Below are 24,878 nucleotides of genomic sequence, written 5' to 3' on the forward strand. Positions count from 1 at the left end.
GCCACAGATTGGGCATTGAGGCATGTGAATAAAAGCCATGCTTGATGTGTGCCATGTCACTGCACAGGTTTGTACCCAGACCTGCTACCGGATCCGACGCCGAATTCAGCAGTTCACCAATCAGATGGCATCAAGTGCATTTTTCATGGGCACGGGATTGTTAGAGCGATTTCTGTTGAGCGGCAGTGGGCACACATTGATCACACAGTATACAGACACACACACAGTATACAGATGCAGTATACAGACACAGACATACACACAGTATACAGACTCGGAAACACACACAGTATACAGACACAATATACAAACACGGACACACACAGACACATGCACAGTATACAGACAGTATACAGACACAGTATACACACACACACAGTATACACACACACACACACACACAGTATACACACACAGTATACACACACACACACTATACACAGAGACTTGCACAGTATACAGACACACAGTATACACACAGTATACAGACATGCAGTGTACACACAGATACGCACAGTATACAGACACCGTACACACACAGTAGACACACGCACAGTATACACACACACACACACACACACACACACACACACAGTATACAGACACAGTATACACACAGACACGCACAGTATACAGACACACAGTATACACAGAGACATGCACAGTATACAGACATACAGTATACACATAGACAAACACACAGTATACACACAGACACGCACACACAGTATACAGACAAACACACAGTATACACACAGACACGCACACACAGTATACAGACATGCAGTGTACACACAGATACGCACAGTATACAGACACCGTACACACACAGTATACATACGCACAGTATACACACGGTATACAGACACACACACACAGTATACACACAGACATGCACAGTATACACACAGTATACACAAAGACATGCACAGTATACAGACATACAGTATACACATAGACACACACACAGTATACAGACACAGTATACACACAGACACGCACACACAGTATACAGACATGCAGTGTACACACAGATACGCACAGTATACAGACACCGTACACACAGAGTAGACACGCACAGTATACACATGGTATACACACACACACACACACAGACACGCACAGTATACAGACACACAGTATACACAGAGACACATGCACAGTATACAGACACGCACAGTATACACACAGATACACACACACACACACACACACACACACACACACACTATACAAACAAGTGTACACACACACAGTATACATACACATAGTATACACACACCAGCACTTTTCATCTAGAAATCAGCCTAACACACTGCTGCTGCCCCCATCTCCTGGCATGCTGGTACTTGTAGTGCCCCAGCAGCTCACGGACACATTCATTGGTAATACAGGAGAGGAGGATGATGTGTCTGTGTAGAGGTGGGCAGGTTATCAGTAGGGAGGTGTAGCAGAGATTGGGGGAGAACTTTAGAACATCCTTCCCCCAGGAGAAGTGCACTTCTCACACACAGAAAAACAATCTAACAGCCTCAGAGACAGGAGCTCTGCTAGAGGAAAAACAGCCTCCTCCTCCTTCTGCTCGCCAGATAAAGCACTGATAAAACCACATTTAACGCAGCCAAGTTAGTCAGCTTATCTTGTATCAGCCTGAAGTCCATTCCACACTGTAGCTGTGTCCCTGCCTCCCTCTCCTCCCCTCCAGATGTCGGCATATCCTGCTCTGTATTCAAAGAAGCTGCGCGGGGGAAGGGGGCGTGTACAATGTGTTCCCATTGGCTGAGGAGGTAGTGGAGGGGTGGGGCAGCTATAGCCTCCGAAATTTTACATCAAAATTATGTCTGTGTCAGACATTTGAGGGACAGATGTAAAAATACAGATTTTTACAATCAGTCCCTGGTTTTACTAAGGCTGGCAACCCTGATGGGGCCCTCGGTCAGTGCCCGAATGGTCAGTCCGCCCCTGCATTGGATACATCCCGCACCGAGTCATACCGCTTATCCTCATACCCTACAAGCGATTTGTTATGTCATCTATCACTTTCGCGCCACACATCACTACGATTCGAGCTTAATTGCCATGGCAGCACAACGCTGCGCATCAGTCGCATCCCAGACACCAATTCGTAGTGGTTCGTGCCATACTCTACGATTCATTATTCATATAATTTTCTGACTGATTCGGATCACATCGGCAGCTACATGCATCACAATCCAAACCCAACCTAGTCGCATCAGTGGCACAATGGTTCGCATCCCACACACCAATTCGTAGCGTTTTGTACCATACCCTACGATTCGTTATTCATATCATTGTACTGACCGATTCGGATCATGTCAGCAGCTATGTACATCACACTCCAAATCGAACCTAGTCGCATCAGCGGCACAACGGTTCGCATCACGGGTATTCCACACTCAATTCATTACACTCCCTATCATGAGTCTACGATTCATTACGTATGCCATTTTTACAATTCGTTCCTACAAATACAATTTCCGCTATCCTTTTCTTTTTCAACCTATCAGTAGGATACCTTTCTTGTAAACTCTGCAAAAATACCCGTCTTGCAATCGCTGCCAAAACACGCATCTCAGCATATACCCATTGCATTCGCTACAAACCTGCATCTCAGCATAAACTCCTTGTAATCACTGCAAATGCATGCATCCCAGCAATTGCTGCAAGTACATGCATCTCCGCACTACCCATTTGTAATCGCTGCAAATACATGCATCTAGGCATTTACCCATTTGCAATTGTTGCAAAACATGCATCTCAGCGTAAACTCCTTGCTTTTACTGCAAGCACACTCAGTAGCACTCACACAGCCACACTTCATTTTAGTGACACTTAATTGGCCGCACATCTCCAGTGGCATTCATACAAGCGGCTCATTATTTTTTCATTTGCCTTTCTCCCTCAGGTCAGTCGAGTTCAGGTTCCATCCTGTACCTGGTTGGACGTATCCCCCCCCCCCCCCCCCCCAAAAAAAAATACGATTGCATCTTCACCAGGGCCAGTCGCATGCAAGGGGGACAAACAAATAGGGAAAAAAAGGGGGGGGGGGAGTAAGAAGTCTTGTTGCACTTATGTCACCCCTACTACAGGTGTTCTTGGTCAACCTAGTTCGAGCTTAATCAGTACCTCACTACTAGAGTATCGGTCAGGTGCATAGTTGATGGGTTTCTCTATCACATCATTCTGCAGCACCCTTTCATTATACCGTTACTTCACATACATCATTGGACGTGCTCTCCAGGAGTTTGTTTCTGTCACATATGTCTATACATGAAACACTCTTTTTGAAGGGCGACCCTTCAGACAAGGTCGCTTAACAGTAGGCTTGCTGGCAGTGCAAGTGTTCGCAGGCCGAGCATACGTCACCCACTACAGACTGCAACTTTCCTACGTAGACCGTACCAGGCTTCAGTTTGATGCTCCAGTGCACCCTGTGGTTCTGGTCTTTAGGTTTGTGCTTGTCACAAACAGGCACCCAAGCAATCGGTTATCTGGCCAGTCACCTCCTGGTGACTGGCCTACCTCGGTCTTCTTGCACTCTTCTGTGTTTTATAAATTCTCATTCTATATAGTTCTGCCACAACAGAACACGGTCAGCTTCTGTCTACGCCTATCATTCCTTTTCCTATTCTTCTCCCCTTTTTTCCTCCTCTGAGTTTTCACTTTATCACACCGCTCTCTATCCCATGGCTATGACTCCTCTTAACATGAGCATCTCCGCCTAGCCGGAGCCATGCCGCAGGCTGGCAGCGAGCACTTCACACCTGCCCCTCTGTCACCCTCCGCAGGCTCAGAGCATGGCAACGTACAGTACCTCAGGGGATGGACCATCCCTGAACGCATTTCTGAGCGGAGAAGCAGGGATATTCCCTTTCCTGCTATGGCCAGGAAGACAGCTGTTCTGGCCCAGCACCAGCAGACATCCCTGCAATCCATCTCTGGACCATTTCCCCGGCTGCATTCTTTGGTCTCCTGCTTAACCATAACAGTTCGGACATCCAGACCAGAGTCAAACTTTGGTAAGTTCGCCCACCCTCACATCTCCCTGACCCGGTCTTGGTCCCGATGACAGCGTCTCCTTCTGCAGGTACACCATGGGGACGTCTCAGTGCTTGTCAAGTCGAATTACCCCAGGTTGTCGGATTCTGTCAGCCACCATGTTCGCCCTGATCTTCGAGATGTTCAGAGATGTCCTTTTGTTCAGCCTTCCCCAGCAGGAGGGAGGAGCTGGACTTATACCTTCATGCAGTGTTTAGTCTTGCTTACAAATCTGGTGCTTTCGCCTTTTACGACTACCATCAGTCATTCTTAGCAGCAGCAAGACTCGCCCAGTCCCAGATTAGTACTGACTGGAGCGTCACAGAAACACAACTGTTTTGTTGCCACTTTGCTGTTCTTCATCCACCACTGTGTAGATGAATTTGCCAATCTTCCACCCACACAACAAATTGGTGCACTCAGGCAACAACAAAACGCCTCTTCATAGTCTATGACTTGCCTGCACCTCATTTCCCACATATCCCTAGTCTGAAGTCCCTGACCCCTTCTGAGGCATTTTCTCTCAAATACGCATCAGTCAACCTGGCCACCCAGGCCATCATTAAGATGGGCACCGGTGCCTGGCTATCCAAAGCGGATATCGCAGATGCATTCTAGCACCTGCCTATTGAGCCACCCCTCTGGCATGAAGCAGATGGATTCCTACTATTTTTTTCACCAAACTAACTGACATTTGGGTCTAATGACAGCCCACAGCGGTTTGGCATTTTCGCACAGTCCCTCACTTGGATCCTATCACACCAGGCCCAGTGCCACAGGGTTATCCATTATATCAATGACTTTCTGCTAGACATACTCTCTGTACCAACGGCAAACACGTACCCATCACAAGGGCTATCTTCAGGGGCATGTCCAAAATCCTCACATGTTCCCCTTTGGGCTCTTGCCCGGCCCTGTCATCCAGGCAGCCATCTACCTGGCCTTTCTACAGCTTCCTACGACCTAGCGAGTTCACCTCTGGTAGTATCAGTCAGTAGTCAGGTACTGTACAGACACCTGCTGACTCTTCCCAAACCATTCCATGTCCTTTATCTCCAAAACGCAACAAACTGGACCCGCAGTAGATATCAACTTCTTCAGGACTAGCAATGCCTGGTGCCCAGTAACGATCCTTGACCGTCTGCTCTCTCACGTACCCAGCCAGCCAGTTTCCAGCCACTTACTGCCTTTTCCGGTCAAACCCCTGACTGGCAGTCAAATTATCAAACATATTAGGGTCCTACTGCTAAACTTAGGCCTAGACCCCGGGTGATATTCTGGAAATTACTTCCAAATCGGCGCAGCCTCTCAGTACCGAGTACCAGACCATGTGATCAAGTAGCTAGGCAGATGGAAGTCCGCCTGCATCGTCAGATATATTCCAAACCCTCAAGTGAAGATAGCCCTACCTGCTTATTTTTGGCCCCTTTTCTTGGCTTACCTACCAGATGACCAAAAGCCACACCTCAGGTCTATTTATGTTGTAAGGGAGAACTGCGCTTAAAGGGGTTGTAAAGGTAATTTTTTTATTTTCTACATAGGTTCCTTTGAGCTAGTGCATTGTTGGTTCACTTACCTTTTCCTTTGATTTCCCTTCTAAATGTTTTTTTGCTTTGTCTGAATATCTCACTTCCTGTTTCTCCTCAGTAAACTTCTCACCATCATCCGAGCTGGTGGTTAGTCAGCCAGAACAGCTTACTGAACAGCTTACTGAGGAGGAACAGGAAGTGAGAAATTCAGACAAAGAAAACAAAGAAAAAAAAACATTTAGAAGGGAAATCGAAGGAAAAGATAAGTGAACCAACAATGCACTAGCTTAAAGGAAGCTATGTAGAAAATAAAAAATTTACCTTTACAACCCCTTTAACCTCAAAATCCCAGAGTGAACAGGATGTGTGTATGTATAAGAACAAAAGTACAAAACCTAAAAGTAATGCCTATGAAATCACCTCCTAGTATGGCACATATATATGCATGTGCATCAGTGTACAACACTACTCCCCTCAAGTGAAATACAATAACATAATATTAATGTGACAAAAAAGAGAGAAAAAAACACTATATAGAAAGACAATAAAAAAGCCAATAATCAAAGGACATAAAAGAAAATTAAAAATAAATGTTGGTCCCAAAAAACAAATTATGTACCTAATATTGCAAATACATAATAATAGAGCAATACTTTAAACACCAATGATTTAAACAATACTGACACTAAATAGCATCCATGTGATCATATATCCTATTGTTAAAGTGACATTTCCAAATAATTCAACACCAGTGAAAGATCTTCATAAAGAGAAGCTTGATTAAAGCACACTATCCCTTCCTTCTCCGGAAACAATGTGCGTTTTCCCGTCACCAGATATATAGAATGGCTCCTTACCAGCTAGAGGCGACCCCCCGTTACAGAGGGTCACAACAGGCGAGACAAGTTTAGATGGACATCCAGGTTGCTGCACCCTTTGGTCGGTCCCAGATCATCCACAGGATAAAGTTTTATAGCTGAACGCGGACAGGGCAAACCCGAGTAGTCTGTAAAGGGATTGGCTTCCTTTTGACTGGCAAATTGACTTTTAAGCAAGCGAGCTTTAAACGTACTAATAACCTCTGTGCCAGAGAATTGTGGGGAGTGTAACATGGAGTGACGATAGGCATTACTTTTAGGTTTTTGTACTTGCACACATCCTGTTCACTCTGGGATTTTGAGGTTAAGCGCAGTTCTCCCTTTTTTTCTTATGTTCATTGGTGTATTTTTTGGTATACATTAGAATTGCAGCTGCCGACCATTTTTTTATTTTTGAACATCCCGTAGCGCAGTTTTCCCTCCTTTTTTTTTTTTTTTTGCTATTTATGTTGCAAGTCTTGTCGCATGTTTATGTGATCCACATCTGTGCTTTGGTCTTAGGGCCACGGGTGTATATATGTGTGTAAATATATATATATATATATATATATATAATTTTTTTTTTTTTTTTTGTGCACTGTTGGTTTTTAACCAAGTACATACTCCATAATCAATCCCATTGATTTTAGGATTACCAGTATAATTTTTTTTTCTTGTAAATTATTGTTTGTTTGAACATTTGCTTTGATACTATCGGACCAATAGGAACTTATGTGGACCATTGTATGTAAGAAGGAAGTTAGTGTTAGCTAATTGTGGGATGACCATTGTTATGTTTTTACTTCACATATGTTTAGGTATGTATTTATTCCCTATCAAGGGGGTCACATACCTGGTAAAACAGTTACATTGACTGACAGGTCTATAACTTCTGTTCTAGAATATGCGCTGTAATTCTATTTTTCCTGAGTAAACAGGCTTTTGTACCCGTGAAATGCACCTGTGTTGAATTGAAGTTGCAGCGAGCTAAATCGCCACCCGCTGCAGTAGGGTGATGAATGATTCATAATGTTATTGTAATATGATCAAAGTTATTGACTTGTTTTTGAATTTTTGCACAGATAATGTTTTTTGACATTTTATCTTACGTGTACCAGTAAAGTCCTTCAAATAGTAGTTAGGGTTTTTTTGTACATAATGTTATATTAGGATGTGGTATTAGGATTGAAAAACAAAAGGAATAGGGAGGAGGGACAGATGGGGAAAAAATCCCTCTAAAAGAAAGGACATGTAGGTACATAGATGTCCTTTCTTTTAGAGGGAATTTTTCCATCTGTCCCACCTGCCTATTCCTTTTTGTTTTTCAATTTCTTATTATCAGCAACCTGTTCGCAGGCAAACGGGAGTCTAAGATGGTCTCCTAAACTTTCCGCCCATGTACTTGCATTGTACTAAAACTTATGATAGCTATTCTGAAATATCTTGCTTTTTTTTTTTTTTTATCATTTCGGATTATTACAGGCTAAAGCAGCAGTTTCTCCCCAGAAGAGGAAATCGGACAGTGAGTTCTTAGGCAAATTATTTTGACTTGCATTAGTTTGTACCTTGTACTTTAGGGCCTGGGTCAATGGGCTTTGTTTGCTTCAGGCAGGTTTTGAACTCCTATACAAATCTATTCTGCTTGAAGCAGGTTAAATCCACTTCAGAAGGAGACCAACTTCAGGTCATATTCATCTGTCAGTGAATTCTGAATACTGTACATTAGGAGCTTCTCAAACTGATGTCAATCTGATGTCAATGACACAATTCCAAAGTCTGTCAACACAGGCCCTTTCAATAATGATATTGTTGATGCTGTTGAGCCACTTTCCTAATGTCGTACTTACTCCCTGGATTACTGTTTTTAAATATTATTTACCATTTTCTTTTTGCTGTTTTTCTCATGCCTTTAGGTGTGAAGGTTGAGAAGCAGCATTTTAGTGCTCGTTGTGAAGATGGTTGCCTATATTATGAAGGAGAGAGCTTCACCAAAGGGGAAGCCATTATTCTTGACATAAAAGATGAACCCCCATCACAGTAAGAATAATGTTACCTTTGGACACTTTTTCTTTGGCTCCAGTCCATAGTTAATGGGTATTCATAAGATGAGCCTTGAAGTAACCATCTTCCTTGACAGTCAGCATTTGTGTATGTGACTAGCTTGAGGGAACAGAAATGTTTGTGAAATATGTTCAGTGCTGGCCCTTTGCTGGTGTAGCACAGATGCTACTATCTAGGTAATAGTCTTGCTGTTTTAGTAGAATAGGGTATATAAAGACTGGTCAGGCCACAAGAGTTAAGTCGGCCATACATATATCGAAATTTGGCTGGTTCAGCGGGGACAGGCTGAATTTCAATCCACGTATTGGCACCCTGGTTGTACACAAGTCAGTCTATCGTTCAACTTGTGTACAACCAGCCTGTTGGGTTTTTCCTGGACAATTAGTGCCACCGGATATAGCTGGAAACACTAATCTGTGTGTTTTGCCAGCAATGAAGTCTCCCCACCGGCAGAACAAAATAGCATGCTGTAAGAGGGATTCCCCCCATCAACATTGTGTTGTTGGGGGAATCAAGCAAATTTCTTTCCTTCCACCCGTTGTGGAAGGAAAGAAAATGTCACCATTTATGGCCTGCCTTAAACTTACGCTGATGCATTCACATTGATTAATACGAGGAAGGAAAGCAATTCAAAAGCAGGCATATGTACAAACATCCTTAATCTATTACCATAAACATTCACTATAGACCACTCAGGCCAGACTGTCCCCAAGCCAAGTGCAACTAGCCCTCCACTGCTGTAGACAAAATGTTGAATTTTGTTAGCTGGGCTTTGCAGGGATTAACATTTTTATTTTGTTTATTTCTTGATCTTTTTTTAGGGCTGTGATCACTGCAGTAAGCACAGGAGAAGTTTGGCTAAGGCGAGGAGACAGCAGCAAGACAAAGATATATGTATCTCAGCTACAGAAAGGCAAATACTCGGTGAGAAGAGCAGGAAAATAAGAAAAGTAATCCTTCCTCCTCCATGAAATCTGGGAGGATAACATCTGCAAAATATTGATTTGGGTATTTAGGATAGAGAAAAATGCTTTAGGGTACTGTGTGTGTGTGTGTGTGTTTGTGTGTGACAATATTGCAGCAGATAGGGTGCTGTATGTAGATATTGTAAATAAAATGAATTTTGTATGTATGGCAAGCTGTAGCAAGAACCACTTTTCCAGAGTAGGGCTGGTGTTTAGTGTATGGTGCTGAGCTGTTTCCAAAAATAGTTATTTTCCTATATTTACATTTTTGCTAAAATTTTAATGTATTTTTATAACCAATTAATTTAGAAAGCAATAAACTATTGTCTTAAAGCTAAATCATGTTGTTTGTGTATTCTTACTACCAGTGGTTCTTGTGGTTCCAGTGTCATACAGCCTTGGACATGCAAGCAGTCAGCCCTTTACTGTATTATCCCAATGTACTATGAGGGATTGTAATTTCGAAGGACAACAGACAGACAACGGGGGTTCATTTACTAAAACTGAAGAGTGCAAAATGTGGTGCAGCTGTGAATGGTAGCTAATCGGCTTCTAATTTCAGCTTGTCAGCTTTGACATAAAAAAAATGGATTGGTTTCTATGCAAAGCTGCACCACCTTTTGCACTCTATAGTTTTAGTAAATCGACCACAATGTTTCTCTTGGACATTTTGAAAAATGAGATAGGGTGTCAAGGTTTTTTTGTGCCATTAATATAAAAAACTGGTCACCAGTGTTGCTTTTATCTCCCTACAGCTGATTGTTTCCCCTTTACTGACTTATATCTTGTTCTATACTGTGTCTCTATAGGAGGCAGCCATCTTGTTAGAGGCAGAGCTTTGCTTCCTCATGTCAGTGCATTCCGCAAGGAAAAGAGTGAGCAGCAAAATGGTGAAATTACTAAATCTAATTTCAGATCTTCTGAGGCTAGAGTGGCAGTGCCTTAGAACTCACACTGAAGATTTACAGTTATGATGCAGAGGCAGAGAAAGCATTGCCTAAGCATATTTACATACCAGGAAGTACACTGCTACTTTTCAGAAGGAATTCCAAAACTAAAGGTACATTTTTCAGGTTAATGCTTTAAGCACAAAATTAATGTTATAAGCAAAATCAGACCCTTCTATAGTGCATTGAAAGTTATGCCAATGTTCTGTATCAAAGAAAGAAGACATGGCATTAAAGTGAAACTAAAATCTTGTTTTTTATTACTTACCTGCTCTGGGCAGTGGTTTTGCACAGAGCAGCCCATCTCCTCTTCTCCTGGGGCCCTCGCCGCCGATCCTGACCCCTCCCTCCAGCCAAGTGCCCCCAAAACATGCAGCTTGCTATGGGGGCACTGGAGCCACTGCTCTGTGACCATTCAGACATAGGCGTGGCTCGGCCCCACCCCTCTCTCTCCACATTGGCTCACTGACTGATTGACAGCAGCGGGAGCCAATGGCACCCACTGTGTCTTGGCCAATCAAGAGGGAGAGTCCCAGAACAGCCGAGTCTCTTGTGCAACATCACTTGATCGAGATGGGGCTCGGGTAAGTATGAGGGGGGGCTACTGCACACAAGGTTTTTTTATCTTGATGCATAGAATGCATCAAGATAAAAAACCTTCTGCCTTTAGAACCACTTTAAGGCCATGATTAAAACTGGTGTTGTAGAAAATGTGGTTTAACCTTTTAACAACTAGCAGCACCACATAGACAATACTGTTACTTCCTTATGATGGAGAGATGTCTGATATCATTAGAATGCTACAGGGCTATGTTTTAGTATAAAGTGGTTGTGAGTTTCATTGCAGTGGTACCTTGAGGATATAGGATATACTGATCCTATATTTTATGTATGTGTGTATATGTATGTATGTATGTATGTGTGTGTATAATATACTGATTCTTACATTATATGATCATTTGTTCCAACCACAGTACTGTGAACATGTGAGATGAAGATCAAGATGCAATGGGAAAAAAAATTACCAAAGGCAAATAAGCTGTACACTTTACAAGAGAGCTTAGTGAATGTGGAGACCTTTGTTTTGCAAATTATATCCAACCTTATCCACTTGTCGTCCTGGTAGATTTACCCCCCTTCATAACCAGGCCATTTTTTTTATAAACAGCAGTGTGCTATTTTAACTGAAAATTGCGCAGTCATGCAATGCTATACGTAAATTAATGTATGTCCTTTTTCCCCCCCATAAATAGAGCTTTCTTTTTGGTGGTATTTGATCACCACTGGGTTTTTATTTTTTGCGCTATAAACAAAAAAAAAACAATATTTATTGCTTCTGCTATAGAACATATCCAATAAAAATGTAAAAAATCAAATATCTTCATAAATTTAGGTCAATATGTATTCTGCTACATATTTTTGGTAAAAAAGTATATTGATTGAATTGCACAAAAAACTATAGCAGCTACAAACTATGGTATACAGGTGCATCTCAAAAAATTTGAATATCATCAAAAAGTTAATTATTTTCACTAATTCAACTCAAAGTGAAACGCGTATAATATATTCATTACACACAGTGATATATTTTCATGCATTTCTTTCTTTTTAATGTGGATGATTATGGCTTACAGCTAGTGTAAATCCCAAATTCTGTATCTCAGAAAATTTGAATATTACATAAGACCAATAAAAGGAAGGATTTTTAATACAGAAATGATGGCTTACTGAAAAGTATGTCCATGTACAGTCAGGGCCGTCTTCAACGTGGGGAAATTGGGACAGCTGCCCTGGCAGTGGTAAGCTGTGGACAAGGGGGCGGGGGTTTAGATGGGGGGGGGGGGTGCAGAGGTGAGGTGTAGACGGGGGAGACTGCAGAGGTGAGCTGTGGACAAGGGAGTGCAGAGGTGAGCTGTGGACAAGGGAGGTACAGAGGTGAGCTGTGGTGTGGACAAGGGAGGTACAGAGGTGAGTTGTGGTGTGGACAAGGGGGGCGCAGAGGTGAGTTGTGGTGTGGACAAGGGAGGTACAGAGGTGAGTTGTGGTGTGGACAAGGGGGGCGCAGAGGTTAGCTGTGGACGGGGGTACAGAGGTGAGCTGTGGTGTGGACAAGGGGGGCGCAGAGGTGAGCTGTGGACAGGGGGTACAGAGGTGAGCTGTGGACAGGGGGTACAGAGGTGAGCTGTGGTGTGGACAAGGGGGGTGCAGAGGTGAGCTGTGAACAAGGAGGTTACAGCGGTGAGCTGTGAACAGGGGGGTTATACATAGAGCATTGCCAAATATTCCATGCGTTGCACAAGAAGGAAGAGGTACAGAGTACCACACTCAGTATTGCATAACAGACAGGGCTCGGGAGTGCATGCTGTGCAGTGATGAGGTGTATGTATCACACAGGGCACAGACAAAATCAGCACAAGGGACAGTACTTGAATATCCCTCCCAAAGTAACCATCTATTGCTCATCTCTGCACACCTCTTTGCTTGGTTCTAGGAGTTTTCTCTCTATTGGTGGGTCCCCTCACCTCCCCAGTCCATTGTGTGTAGGCAGCGAGGAGATGATGTTCTGTAACTTCTAGCAACCAGTAAGTAGTAATGAAGCACAGCAACCTCTAGCAACCAATCAGTGAGCAGTAATAATGTGCTTTAACTTCAAGCAACCAGTGAGCCTGGACCAGTCATTTATGTTTACATTATTAAAGGTTCTTTTTTAGATAGAGCTATGTGTGTGTTTCTGTTGGAGAGTGAAATTGCATGGGGGGGGGGGGGGGGGGGGAAGGCTAGAGTCTAATCAATATTGAAGACATATACTGTACTGTGTACAGTATAGTATGCACTCAATACTTGGCCCTGGGCTCCTTTTGCATGAATTACTGCATCAATGCGGCATGGCGTGGAGGTGATCAGCCTATGGCACTGCTGAGGTGTTATGAAAGCCCAGGATGCTTTTGATGGTGGCCTTCAGCCTGTCTACATTGTTGGGTCTGGTGTGTCTCATCTTCCTCTTGACAATACCACACAGATTTTCTATGGGGTTTAGGTCAGGTGAGGTTGATGGTCAATCAAGCACAGTGATACTATGGTCATTAAACCAGGTGTTGGTACTTTTGGCAGCATGGGCAGGTGCCAAGACCCGCTGAAAAATGAAATTGGCATCTCCATAAAGCTGGTCAACCGAGGGAAGCACAAATGGATCTAGAATTTCCTAGTAGAGGACTGTGCTGACTTTGGACTTGATAAAACACAGTGGACTAACACCAGCAGATGACACATCTCCCTAAATCATCACTGACTGTGGAAACGTCACGCTGGACTTTCACGCAACTTGTATTCTGTGCCTCTCCACTCTTCCTCCAGACTCTGGGACCTTGATTTCCAGATGAAATGCAAAATGTACTTTTATCCAAAAAGAGGACTTTGGACCACTGGACAACAGCCCAGTCCTTTTTCTCCTTAGCCCAGGTAAGACGTTTCTGACCTTGTCTCTGGTTCAGGAGTGGCTTGACACAAGGAATGCGACAGTTGTAGCCTATGTCCTGGGTACCTCTGTGTGTGGTGGCTCTTGAAGCACTGACATCAGCCGTAGTCCACTCCTTGTGAATCTCCCCCAAATTCTTGAATGGCTTTTGTTTCACAATCCTTTTCAAGGCTGCGGTTAACCCTGTTGCTTGTGCACCCTTTTCTACCACACTTTATCCCTCAACTACCCTTTATCTACTCAACTTTCCATTAATATGCCTGGATACAGCACTCTGAACAGCCAGCTTCTTTAGCAGTGATTTTTTGTGACTTATCCTCAGCACACAGATCCACGTCCTGTCAGGGGAGAGGAAACAGATTGTGTGTTCATACAAAGTTTGAACACCGATCGGTCTCCTCCCCTAGTTAGTCCCCTCCCCCTACAGTTAGAATCACTCCCTAGGTAACACATTTAACCCCTTGATTGCCCCCTAGTATGCAGGGAAACAAAATTAAGCACATCCCTACTGGCAGTAGGGATGTAAGCTATGGCTTGTTTACATAGGCTCTGTTCTTTCTTCTCGCCGATTATGTCAACGGTCATCTATTGGCCGGCACCTGCTGATTGGCTTGTGCTGTGATTGATCAAAGCACAAGCGGTGTGCCCACCCCCTACCCCCCAGGAGTGCTGGATCACATACCTAGTACATGATCCAGCACAGGATTTAATGGCTGGTAATATTATAAACCAGGACCCACACCGCTGAACAATCTCCTGTTTCCATCCGTAACAATGTTTTAGGGAGCGGTCCCCTCCACATTTTTTATATGGGTCCCACATGGATATAAAATGGAAGAAGGAAGGCTCCAATAGTGTGATACCGTATTAAAAAGGCTTTATTAAAACAATAAAATAAACACGCACACACACACAAGTCTCAAGTGTCTGACCCGACGCTAGGGAATCAGTGCTTTGTAATGTTGCCAATCATCTCCAGACGCTACTCGAATACGATCCTGGCTAGCGTGGTGACATCAGCATCCTTCCCTCAACCTACGCGCTTCGTCATACAGTGTCTTTCCGAAGCGGCCTGCATTGTGCTGGCTGGAAACAGGAGATTGTTCAGAGGCACAGGTGCTGGCTTATAATATTACCAGTCATTAACTCTGGTGAGTTAATTTAGTGTGACTGGTGAAGGATTACACTGGATGCAAGTTTATTACACATAGTATCACTGTCAATAAGGAAGTGGCTGAGATTTAAAGTTTGGACACCGATGGATTTTTTGTTTGGATTACTATATGGACTATTTTCCTTTTGATTTTTTTCATTGATGTTTTATATATTTGATTTGATCTTTGAGATTATTGCACATATATTTTATGTATTATGAATTTTTTATTGTTTATGAGCACTTTATATATGTAATATTTTGCGCGGCATCCCATAGAGTAACCTGCACGTTATTTCGACACAGTTTTGCACATTTGGAGTTTATACAGTGGCATTTAGAGGTGAGGTTTACACTATAGATATTGTATTTATTAGCTTAGGAGGTTTATGCAGAGGGACTTAAGACCAGCGCTGCTTTTCTACAATTTCTCACACGTTTTTGATTTTATAAATTTAGCAGCCGCGATCTGTTGTTCATCTCTGACATATAGATTGTTATTTCAATTCCCATGTATTGTCTTTAATTTCTGCATGGATGGCTGCTAAAATTTTACATGATTTTCATCAGTCATAACAAAAAAAATAAACATTTTACATTGTCATTTCTTAAATAAACAATGCATTAAAGTGGTTGTAAACCCTTACAACACACTTTGACCTACAGGTAAGCCTAGATTAAGGCTTACCTGTAGGTCCAAGAAATATCTCCTAAACCTACACAGTTTAAGAGATATTTGCCGAAAGACAGGCACCGCTGTCTACGGCGTGTGCAGGCGCACTAAGGGCAGCACCGTCAACGGCGATATGGCGCGCGTGGAGGCTCCCGTGCGCACGCGCGGGAGTGATGTCAGCGGCGGAGCAGCGAGACCCACCGAGAAGATGGATGCGCCGGACTACAGGGGACAGCGGTGACATCGCTGGCTCCTGTGTCAGGTAAGTGACACATAATGGACTACTGTGCGATGCATAGTAGTCCATTATGCTTTACCTTTGCAGGGAATGAAAGAGGAAGTAAACTCATCAGGGTTTACTTCCTCTGTAAACCAAATGGAAAAGTATGTAAACTGTTGTATTTTATAACTTTCAGAACCTCCCATATTGGTAACAACCTCTGCCAAATAAACCGGTTCGTGCAGCTTCTGCTCAAAGCTGCCCTGTTTTTATTTTTTATTTTTTTTAGGTTTCCTGCTGGAACGGCATAACAACAATCTAAAATTCCTGTTAGAGCAGATAATACTGTGTATTTAATTGTATATTGTTAGGGAGTTTCAGAGTAAGAAAGGGTAATGCCGCGTACACACGATCAGTTTTCGTCTGAAAAATCTTAAATGGTTAATGGCTCAAGCTTGGCTTGCATACACATAGTCACACAAAAGTTCTCTGAACTTTTGGCCGTCAAGAACGCGGTTACGTACAACACTACGACGAGCCAAGAAAATGAAGTTCAATGCTTCAAGCATGCGTCGAATTTTTTTCGAGAATGCGCAGGAATTTTGCGCGTCAGAATTGCTACACACGATCAGAATTTTCGATCTGAACTTTTTCCGTCAGAAAAATAGAGAACCTGCTGTCAATCTTTTGCTGGCGGGAGTTCCACCAGCAAAAGTCCGATGGAGCATACGCACGGTCTCAATTTCCGACAAAAAACCTCACTTTCGCTGGCGGAATTTCCGATCGCGTGTAATGGGGTATTAGAGCTACTTTCAGTTTATTCCTTTTTGAATTCCAGTTAGAGAGATTCCTTTCCCTCCTGTTCCAAAGATAGCGATCACAGAAATTCTTCCCAAAAAAAAGCTACAGTGAAAAAAGACCTTACGCTTCTATTAAGCACCTGAGCTCCGGAAGATTTTATCCCATTCATAGCCAGGCAAGCTTTTGCTATTCAGCACTGTGCTTCTTTGGCTGGTAATTGTGTCATCATGCAACACTACATAAAATAAATTTCTATCATTTTTTTCACACAAACCAAGCTTTCTTTTGGTGGTATTTGATCACCACTGGGTTTTTTTATTTTTTGTTGGGTTTTTTATTTATTTATTTTAAAAGAAAAAATACCAAAAAAAGATTTTCAACTTCATTATAAAACATCCAATACAATCTAATTTGTTAATAAATTTAGGCCAAAATTTACATGCCTGCTACATGTCTTTGGTAAAAAAAAAAAAAAAATCACAATAAGTGTATATTAATTGGTTCGTGCGGAAGTTTTAGTGTCAATGGGATATAAGTATATTTGAAAATTGTTCAATCCTGATGTACTGTTGGCCCTTAACCCTAGGTTCACATATCTGAGATTTGTGCTTGCCGTGTTTGCACGGCATGCCCATTATATTTATTATTTCCACTAGAGATCACTGGTTGCACACACTATATTATTGTGTTTTATGCAACAATATTTGCGCTATATTTAATACCACCACTAGGGGTCACTATTTTCAACTATTTTCACTTTGTGTTCATATTATTTAGTACCTTCTTATCTATGAAGGGAGGCAGTGCTTCACTTTTATTTTATTTTTACCTGGGTCTGCTAATAACAGTTGTTGTTAACCACATCAGTCCCAGAAGGATTTGTCCCCTTCCTAACCAGGCCCTTTTTTGCGATAGAGTTAACTGACAATTACTTATTCGTGCGACGTTGTACCCAAACAAAATGTATGTCCTTTTTTTCCCCTAAGAATAGAGCTTTCTTTTGGTGGTATTTGATAACCTCTGTTTTATTCTTTGCGCTATAAACATAAAAAGCGACAATTTAGAAAAAAAAACACAATATTCTGTACATTTTGCTATAATAAATATCCCCCCAAAAATCTAAAAAAAATCATTCTTTTTTCAGTTTAGGTCGATATGTATTCTCCTACATATTTTTAGCAAAAAAATAATAATCACAATGAGCGTTTATTGATTGATTTGCACAAAAGTTATAGCATCTACAAAATAGGGGATAGATTTATGGCATTTTTTTTTTACTAGCAATGGCGGCAATCTGCTTTTTTCATTGGGACTGTGACATTGCGGCAGACAGATCGGACACTTTTGACACTTTTTTGGGACCATTGACATTTATACAGCGATCAGAGATAAAAATAGCCACTGATTACTGTATACCAGTCACTGGCAGGGAAGGGGTTAACACTAAGGGGTGATCAAGGAGTTAAGTGTGTTCCCTCACTGTGTGTTCTAACTGGGGGGATGGGAGTGACTAGAGGAGGAGACAGATCTTTTAGTAGGAATTAGTAGGAACACACGATCTGTCTCCTCTTCCCTGACAGAACCAGGATATGTGTGTTTACATATCGATCGCGGGTGCCCGGTGGACTTAGGTGGACACGCTGCTGGCACACGCCTGCAATAGTGTCTTAAAGATCTGAGGTACACCTACGGTGATTTGCGCAGCCGTGCCAACCTACTGCAGTGTAACTGCGGAAACTGGTCGGCTAGCGGGTTAAATAGCAACCTCTTATATTATCTATACAGCACTTATCATTATTTTCAATAGTAGTGCAGAAGTACATTTCTTTATATTATTTCTATTCTATTGTTTTTTAAATTCTATTCTTTTCTATTCTATTCGAATTTTAGAAGCTGGTAATAATCTATTTTATTCTATTCTTTTTTATTTTATTCTATGCCTTTCTATTCTATTCAATTCTATTCTGTTCTTTTATTTTCTATCCTATTTTGTTCTGTTTTACTCCATTATATTATATTTTTTATTTTCTTTTATATTCTATTCTATTAATTTTTTTTATATTCTATTTGTTATTTTCAATTCTATTTTATTCTTTTTGGAAATTGGAAAAACTATTCGAATTCAAAATATTTTCAAATTTGAAAACTATTCAAAAACTTTTCGAATCAATTTGAAAACTAATAAAAAAAACAAATTCCAAAAACAAATGAAACGAATTGTTATTACTAATTTATGTAAATAACACATTGAAACTAAAGTAAACAAAACAAATTTTATGTTCTGCACAAGTCTATCTTTTACTGCCCCCTCTGATTAGCGATCTGTGGTGGGGCGCTTTTCAGAAGCAGTTGACAGACGGCTCAGAGGTTGCCTCTGTCGCCTGTTTTAACCTTTTTAAACCTGCAGCACTACAAGTCTGCATTTCAAGCAGTTGTGATGGAGACCCATGCACTGGACTGGATTGCGTTTGGTTCCACCTGCCAAACATGATAGGTTGTATCATGCCGCAACTATGGCAAAGTGTATTAACATATGCCAGGCATGTTAGCCTGCAACTCAAGGGACAATAAAACCGTGGCTCAATTACCTGATTTTATTGCCCCTTTGCCTCCTGTGTAAATGAGGTCTTATGCATTAACATCCTTTGCAGTAATTTTTTTTTTTTTTTTTTATCATTAAAGTGTTACTTAACCCTGGACCCTGCATTCACTAGATCTGGTATCCCACAGTACACAGAACATGGAAATGCAATACATTTAGTAAATATACACTGCTAAATACATTTTTTCATCAGAAGTTAAAGCAGTCTTGTGACTTCTATTTGTGTCTGGTTAAAACTTGTAGGTGGAGTTTTCATTCTCCCATGATTGTCCTATAAGACTGCAGGACCCTTGAACCTCTGTCAGGACAGTGCTGATTGGCCCTGTGATGATCACCTGCACCTTCCCCCCAAAAAAACTATAGCAATACACACTAAACTGAGCATGTGCAGCTTGTCCTCTAGCCTCTGTACTATGCAGAGATGGTTTGCAGACTCTAGAAGAAGGAGAGGATCAGAGAAGACAGGATCAAATAGCTTTTTACACAATACAAGCATGCTTTACTGCATATACAAACTGATTTTATGTTGTGGGTCTAGTATTATTATCAGGGCCGGACTAAGAATATCACAGGCCTGGTGCTGAGGATTATGGTGGGTAGGGATGAGCCGAACACCCCCCGGTTCGGTTCGCACCAGAACTTGCGAACGGCCCCCGCGTTCGTTACGAACGTTAGAACCCCATTGAAGTCTATGGGACTCGAACGTTCGAAATGGAAAGTGCTAATTTTAACGGCTAATATGCAAGATATTGTCCTAAAAAGGGTTTGGGGACCTGACTCCTGCCTCAGGGGACATGGGTCAATGCAAAAAAAAGTTTTAAAAACGGCCGTTTTGGCGGGAGCACTGATTTTAACCACTACAATACAGGGCACTTTCACCCCCTTCCTTCCCAGCCCAATTTTCAGCTTTCAGCGCTCTAGCGCTTTCAGTGACAATTGCGCGGTCATGCTACACTACCCAAATGAAATTGTTATCATTTTGTTCGCACAAATAGAGCTTTTTTTTGGTGTTATTTATTCACGACTCCGTTTTTTTTTTTTTTGCGATATAAGCGCAAAAAAAGCGGAAATTTGGAAAAAAAACAATATTTTCTTTTTTCTATTTGAAAAGAAATCCAATAAAATCAAATTTTGTCATAAATTTAAGCCAAAATGTATTCTGCTACATGTTTTTGGTAAAAAAAATTCCGTTAAGTGTATAATAATTGGTTTGTGTGATCACGGACATATGTACGCAAATGATCATGTACATATGTGTGCAGGTGATCACGTACATATGTGTGCAGATAATCATTGGGACATGTGATTTTAGTGGGACATATGTGGGGGACATGTTTTTATTATTAGGGACATGTGTTTTTATTATTTGGGGACATGTATGTTTTGGGGACATGTGTGTTTTGGGGACATATGTGGGGACTGTGTTTGTACTGTGTGGTGTGTTGTGTGTTTACACTACACTGATGATCAGTGAGTAAAAAGCTGTAAAAAGCAGCCCATACTCACTGATCATCAGCCGGCTGCAGCGTTCTGCTCTCCTCTCCTCAGCGGTGACTTCCGTGTGAGGAGAGGAGAGCCGATTGCCTAGCAACCGGCTGTTTGTTTACATCACATGACGGCCGTGATTGGACACGGCCGTCATGTGATCAGGAGGGCCAATCACAGAGCCCTCCTGCCGATCTGAGATGTGCCGTGTCCGGGTGACACGAGCACATCGGGATCGCGCCGCTGCGCGGGCACGCGCGCGCGCGATCCCGCTACTCCTGAATGACGTTCCTGAACGTCCTATCAGGAGTAGACGGCTCCCACCCGGCCGTATATATGCATTGGCCGGGTGGGAAGTGGTTAATGACGATTAAAGTGAAAAAAAAAAAGTGAAATATTACTTTAAATATGGTGCCTGGGGGGTGTCTGTAGTATGCCTGTGAAATGCCACGTGTTTCCCGTGTTTAGAACAGTCCCTGCACAAAATGACATTTAACGGAAATAACACCATTTAAAACTGCTTGCGGTTTTAATGTTATATCTGGTTCCTGCAATATGGTTGAAAATCATTCAGAAAAATGGCATGGGTAGCCCTCCCTGCCCATTACCAGCCTATTTGGGTCTTGTACGCATATTAAGGGGAACCCTGTACCCATATTAAAAAAAGGAAATGCGTGTGGCCCCCAGGCCCTATATACTCAGAACAGCAGTATACAGGCGGTGCAAACAAGACAGGGACTGTGTAGGTTTGTTGTGTTAAGTTGAATCTGTTTGTAATTTTCAACTGGTACATTTTTAAAGTGTAGCTCCAGTCAAAAAAACTATTTTTAAGCTTTTTGGAAAACATAGGGAAGGGTTATCACCCCTGTATAATTTGTTTTGCCATCCGTCTTTTTTCATCTCACTCGCTGCTGTCTCCTTCCGTTTGCAAGTAGGAGATGTTTGTAAGTTGGATGTTTGAAAGTAGGGGCCTGCCCTATATTATAGCGGTATGTACTGGGTACAGAGCACGCAGACAGCACGCACTATCTCCTAACACTACTGACTGCAAGCTCTATTATTAACCACTTGACCACTGGGCACTTAAACACCCTTAATAACCAGACCAATTTTCAGCTTTTGGTGCTCTCACATTTTGAATGACAATTACTCAGTCATGCAACACTGGACCTATATGAAATGTTTGTCCTTTTTTTCACACAAATAGAGCTTTCTTTTGGTGGTATTTAATCACCTCTCAGTTTTTTTATTTTTTGTGCTATAAAAGAAAAAAGACCGGAAATTCTGCGAAAAAATGAATTTTTCTTTGTTTCTGTTATAAAATTTTGCAGATTAGTAATTTTTTCTTCATAAATTTTTTTTTACTGGTTACATGTTTTGAGTTGCAGAGGAGGTCTAGGACTAGAATTATTGCTCTCGCTCTAACGTTCTCGGCAATACCTCACATGTGTGGTTTGAACACCGTTTTCATATGTGGGCTTACGCATGCGTTCGCTTCTGCATGCGAGCACATGGGGACATGGGCGCTTTAATTTATTTTATTTTTTTATTGTTCATTTTACTTTATTTATTTTAGTTTGACATTTTTTTCCCCAAAAATATATTTTTGATCACTTTTATTCCTATTACAAGGAATGTAAACATCCCTTGTAATAGGAATATGGGGTGACAGGTCCTCTTTACAGTGAAATCTGGGGGTCAATATGACCCCACATCTCACCTCTAGGCTGGGAAGCCTGAAATAAAAAATAAAAAAAAGATTCTGGCTTTGATCGTACTGGCGAGGTGGTAGAAGCACCAGAGGGCGGTGAGGGGTGGGGGGCGTCTATGGCTGGGTATTTCAGGGTATCACCGAGTATGGCTGGGTATGGCAATTTATGGCAGGGTATTGCAGAGTATTGGTGGGGTATTGGCGGGGTACTACAGAGTAATAGCAGGGTACTGCAGAGTATTGGGGAGTACTACAGAGTAATGGCAGGGTACTGCAGAGTAAAGGCAGGGTACTGCAGAGTAATGGGGGGTACTGCAGAGTAATGGCAGGGTACTGCAGAGTATGCACTGGTATTGCAGAGTATTGGCGGGGTACTACAGAGTAATAGCAGGGTACTGCAGAGTATTGGGGAGTACTACAGAGTAATGGCAGGGTACTGCAGAGTAAAGGCAGGGTACTGCAGAGTAAAGGCAGGGTACTGCAGAGTAATGGCAGGGTACTGCAGAGTAATGGCAGGGTACTGCACTGCAGAGTAATGGCGGGGTACTGCAGAGTAATGGCAGGGTACTGCACTGCAGAGTAATGGCGGGGTACTGCAGAGTAATGGCGGGTACTGCAGAGTATTTGGGGGTACTGCAGAGTAATGGCAGGGTACTGCAGAGTATTGGGGAGTACTACAGAGTAATGGCAGGGTACTGCAGAGTAAAGGCAGGGTACTGCAAAATAATGGGGGGTACTGCAGAGTAATGGCAGGGTACTGCAGAGTATGCACTGGTATTGCAGAGTATTGGCGGGGTACTACAGAGTAATAGCAGGGTACTGCAGAGTATTGGGGAGTACTACAGAGTAATGGCAGGGTACTGCAGAGTAAAGGCAGGGTACTGCAGAGTAATGGCAGGGTACTGCAGAGTAATGGCAGGGTACTGCACTGCAGAGTAATGGCGGGGTACTGCAGAGTAATGGCAGGGTACTGCACTGCAGAGTAATGGCGGGGTACTGCAGAGTAATGGCGGGTACTGCAGAGTAATGGGGGTTACTGCAGAGTAATGGGGGTTACTGCAGAGTAATGGGGGGTACTGCAGAGTAAAGGCAGGGTACTGCAGAGTAATGGGGGGGTACTGCAGAGTAATGGCAGGGTACTGCAGAGTATGCACTGGTATTGCAGAGTATTGGCAGGGAATTGAGGGGTTAAATTCGATGAGCAGCGATGTGGGCACTGCAGATGCAGCCCACATCGCTGCTGACACCGATCTCTTTCCCCTCCGCTGTACCGATCGGTACAGAGAGGGGAGGGAGGAACCGGCGTCATAACATGACGCCGGTTTGTTTACAAGTGATCACTCCGTCATTTGACGGAGCGATCACGTGGTAAACGGCCGCTTACCGTGATCCGTGATGCGCTGGGTCCTGTGGACCCGGCGGTCACGGATGCTCTCGAGTGCGCGCCCCAGGGGGCGCGCGAGAGCAGAATTCTGGGAGGCCGTTAATTAACGGCCTCTCAGAGTTAAACAACCGCCCTGAAGCCGTTAATCGGCAATGGGCGGTTGTTAAGTGGTTAAAGATAGATCACTAGCTAGCTATATAGGTGAGGTGAATATAGTGTAGTGGTGTATACTGCGGTCAGGGCACAGACAATAACCACTACACAAGAGCAAGATAGGAAATCAGCCAAAAATGATTGGTGTGTAACTGTGTTGAAGGTACGCAGAACACCCACTGCTTCAGATTCCAACACACTACACGAGGCCGCCTCAAAGGCGGCCTTATATAGTGTGGGGCGTGCACTACACAGCCTGAGCTATGATTGGCCACAGGCAGGATGCCTGTGGCCAATCATGGCTCTCCTCGCTGCTGGCGCTGCGATTGGCCAAGCATGCGGGGTCACAGTGCATGCTTGGCCAATCATGAGCCAGCAATGCACTGCGCCATCGCAGTGCATTGTGGTCCGCGCGCGCCATACGAATTTTGACGCGAACGGACCAAGAGTTCGGATTTCGCCGAACGCCCGAACAGCCAATGTTCGAGTCGAATGTACGTTCGACTCGAACACGAAGCTCATCCCTAATGGTGGGGCTTTTTAGTAAAAGAAAATAAAAAAATAATAATAATTAAAGATGCAAACAATTTTTTGTTATAACAAATTAACTTAAATAGAGGGAGGATGAGAGAGAGAGAGAGAGAAAAGGGATGAGAGAGGGGTAAGGGAGGCAACACAGCCCGGCCAAGGCAAGTGACCGAAGGCACAGAACCCGGAAGGAAGACAGGGTGAAGATGGAACAAAATTGTGCTCATTCTAGAGCTGGTAATATTGAGGATATTTAATATCATTTTAAAGAACTG

General features: G+C 42.7%; 1 protein-coding gene across 2 annotated transcripts in view; it reads left to right on the forward strand.

Moving 5' to 3' along the window:
• Positions 1 to 9,810, forward strand: part of BRMS1 (BRMS1 transcriptional repressor and anoikis regulator) — a 61,179-nt gene extending 51,369 nt beyond the window's left edge. The window contains exons 9-11 of one of the 2 annotated variants that reach the window (XM_077456249.1): positions 7,928 to 7,967; positions 8,359 to 8,482; positions 9,328 to 9,810. In XM_077456249.1, coding sequence (XP_077312375.1) covers positions 7,928 to 7,967; positions 8,359 to 8,482; positions 9,328 to 9,451 — 288 coding nt within the window. In that variant the 3' untranslated portion in view covers positions 9,452 to 9,810. The remainder of the gene's footprint in view (positions 1 to 7,927; positions 7,968 to 8,358; positions 8,483 to 9,327) is intronic. The other variant, XM_077456257.1, reaches the window with a different exon arrangement.
• Positions 9,811 to 24,878: the final 15,068 nt, after the last annotated feature.

The sequence above is a fragment of the Lithobates pipiens genome, unplaced genomic scaffold (assembly GCF_037356315.1).
Source record: "Lithobates pipiens isolate NorthernLeopardFrog02 unplaced genomic scaffold, aLitPip1_a1.2 Scaffold_10, whole genome shotgun sequence".
Lineage (NCBI taxonomy): Eukaryota > Metazoa > Chordata > Amphibia > Anura > Ranidae > Lithobates > Lithobates pipiens.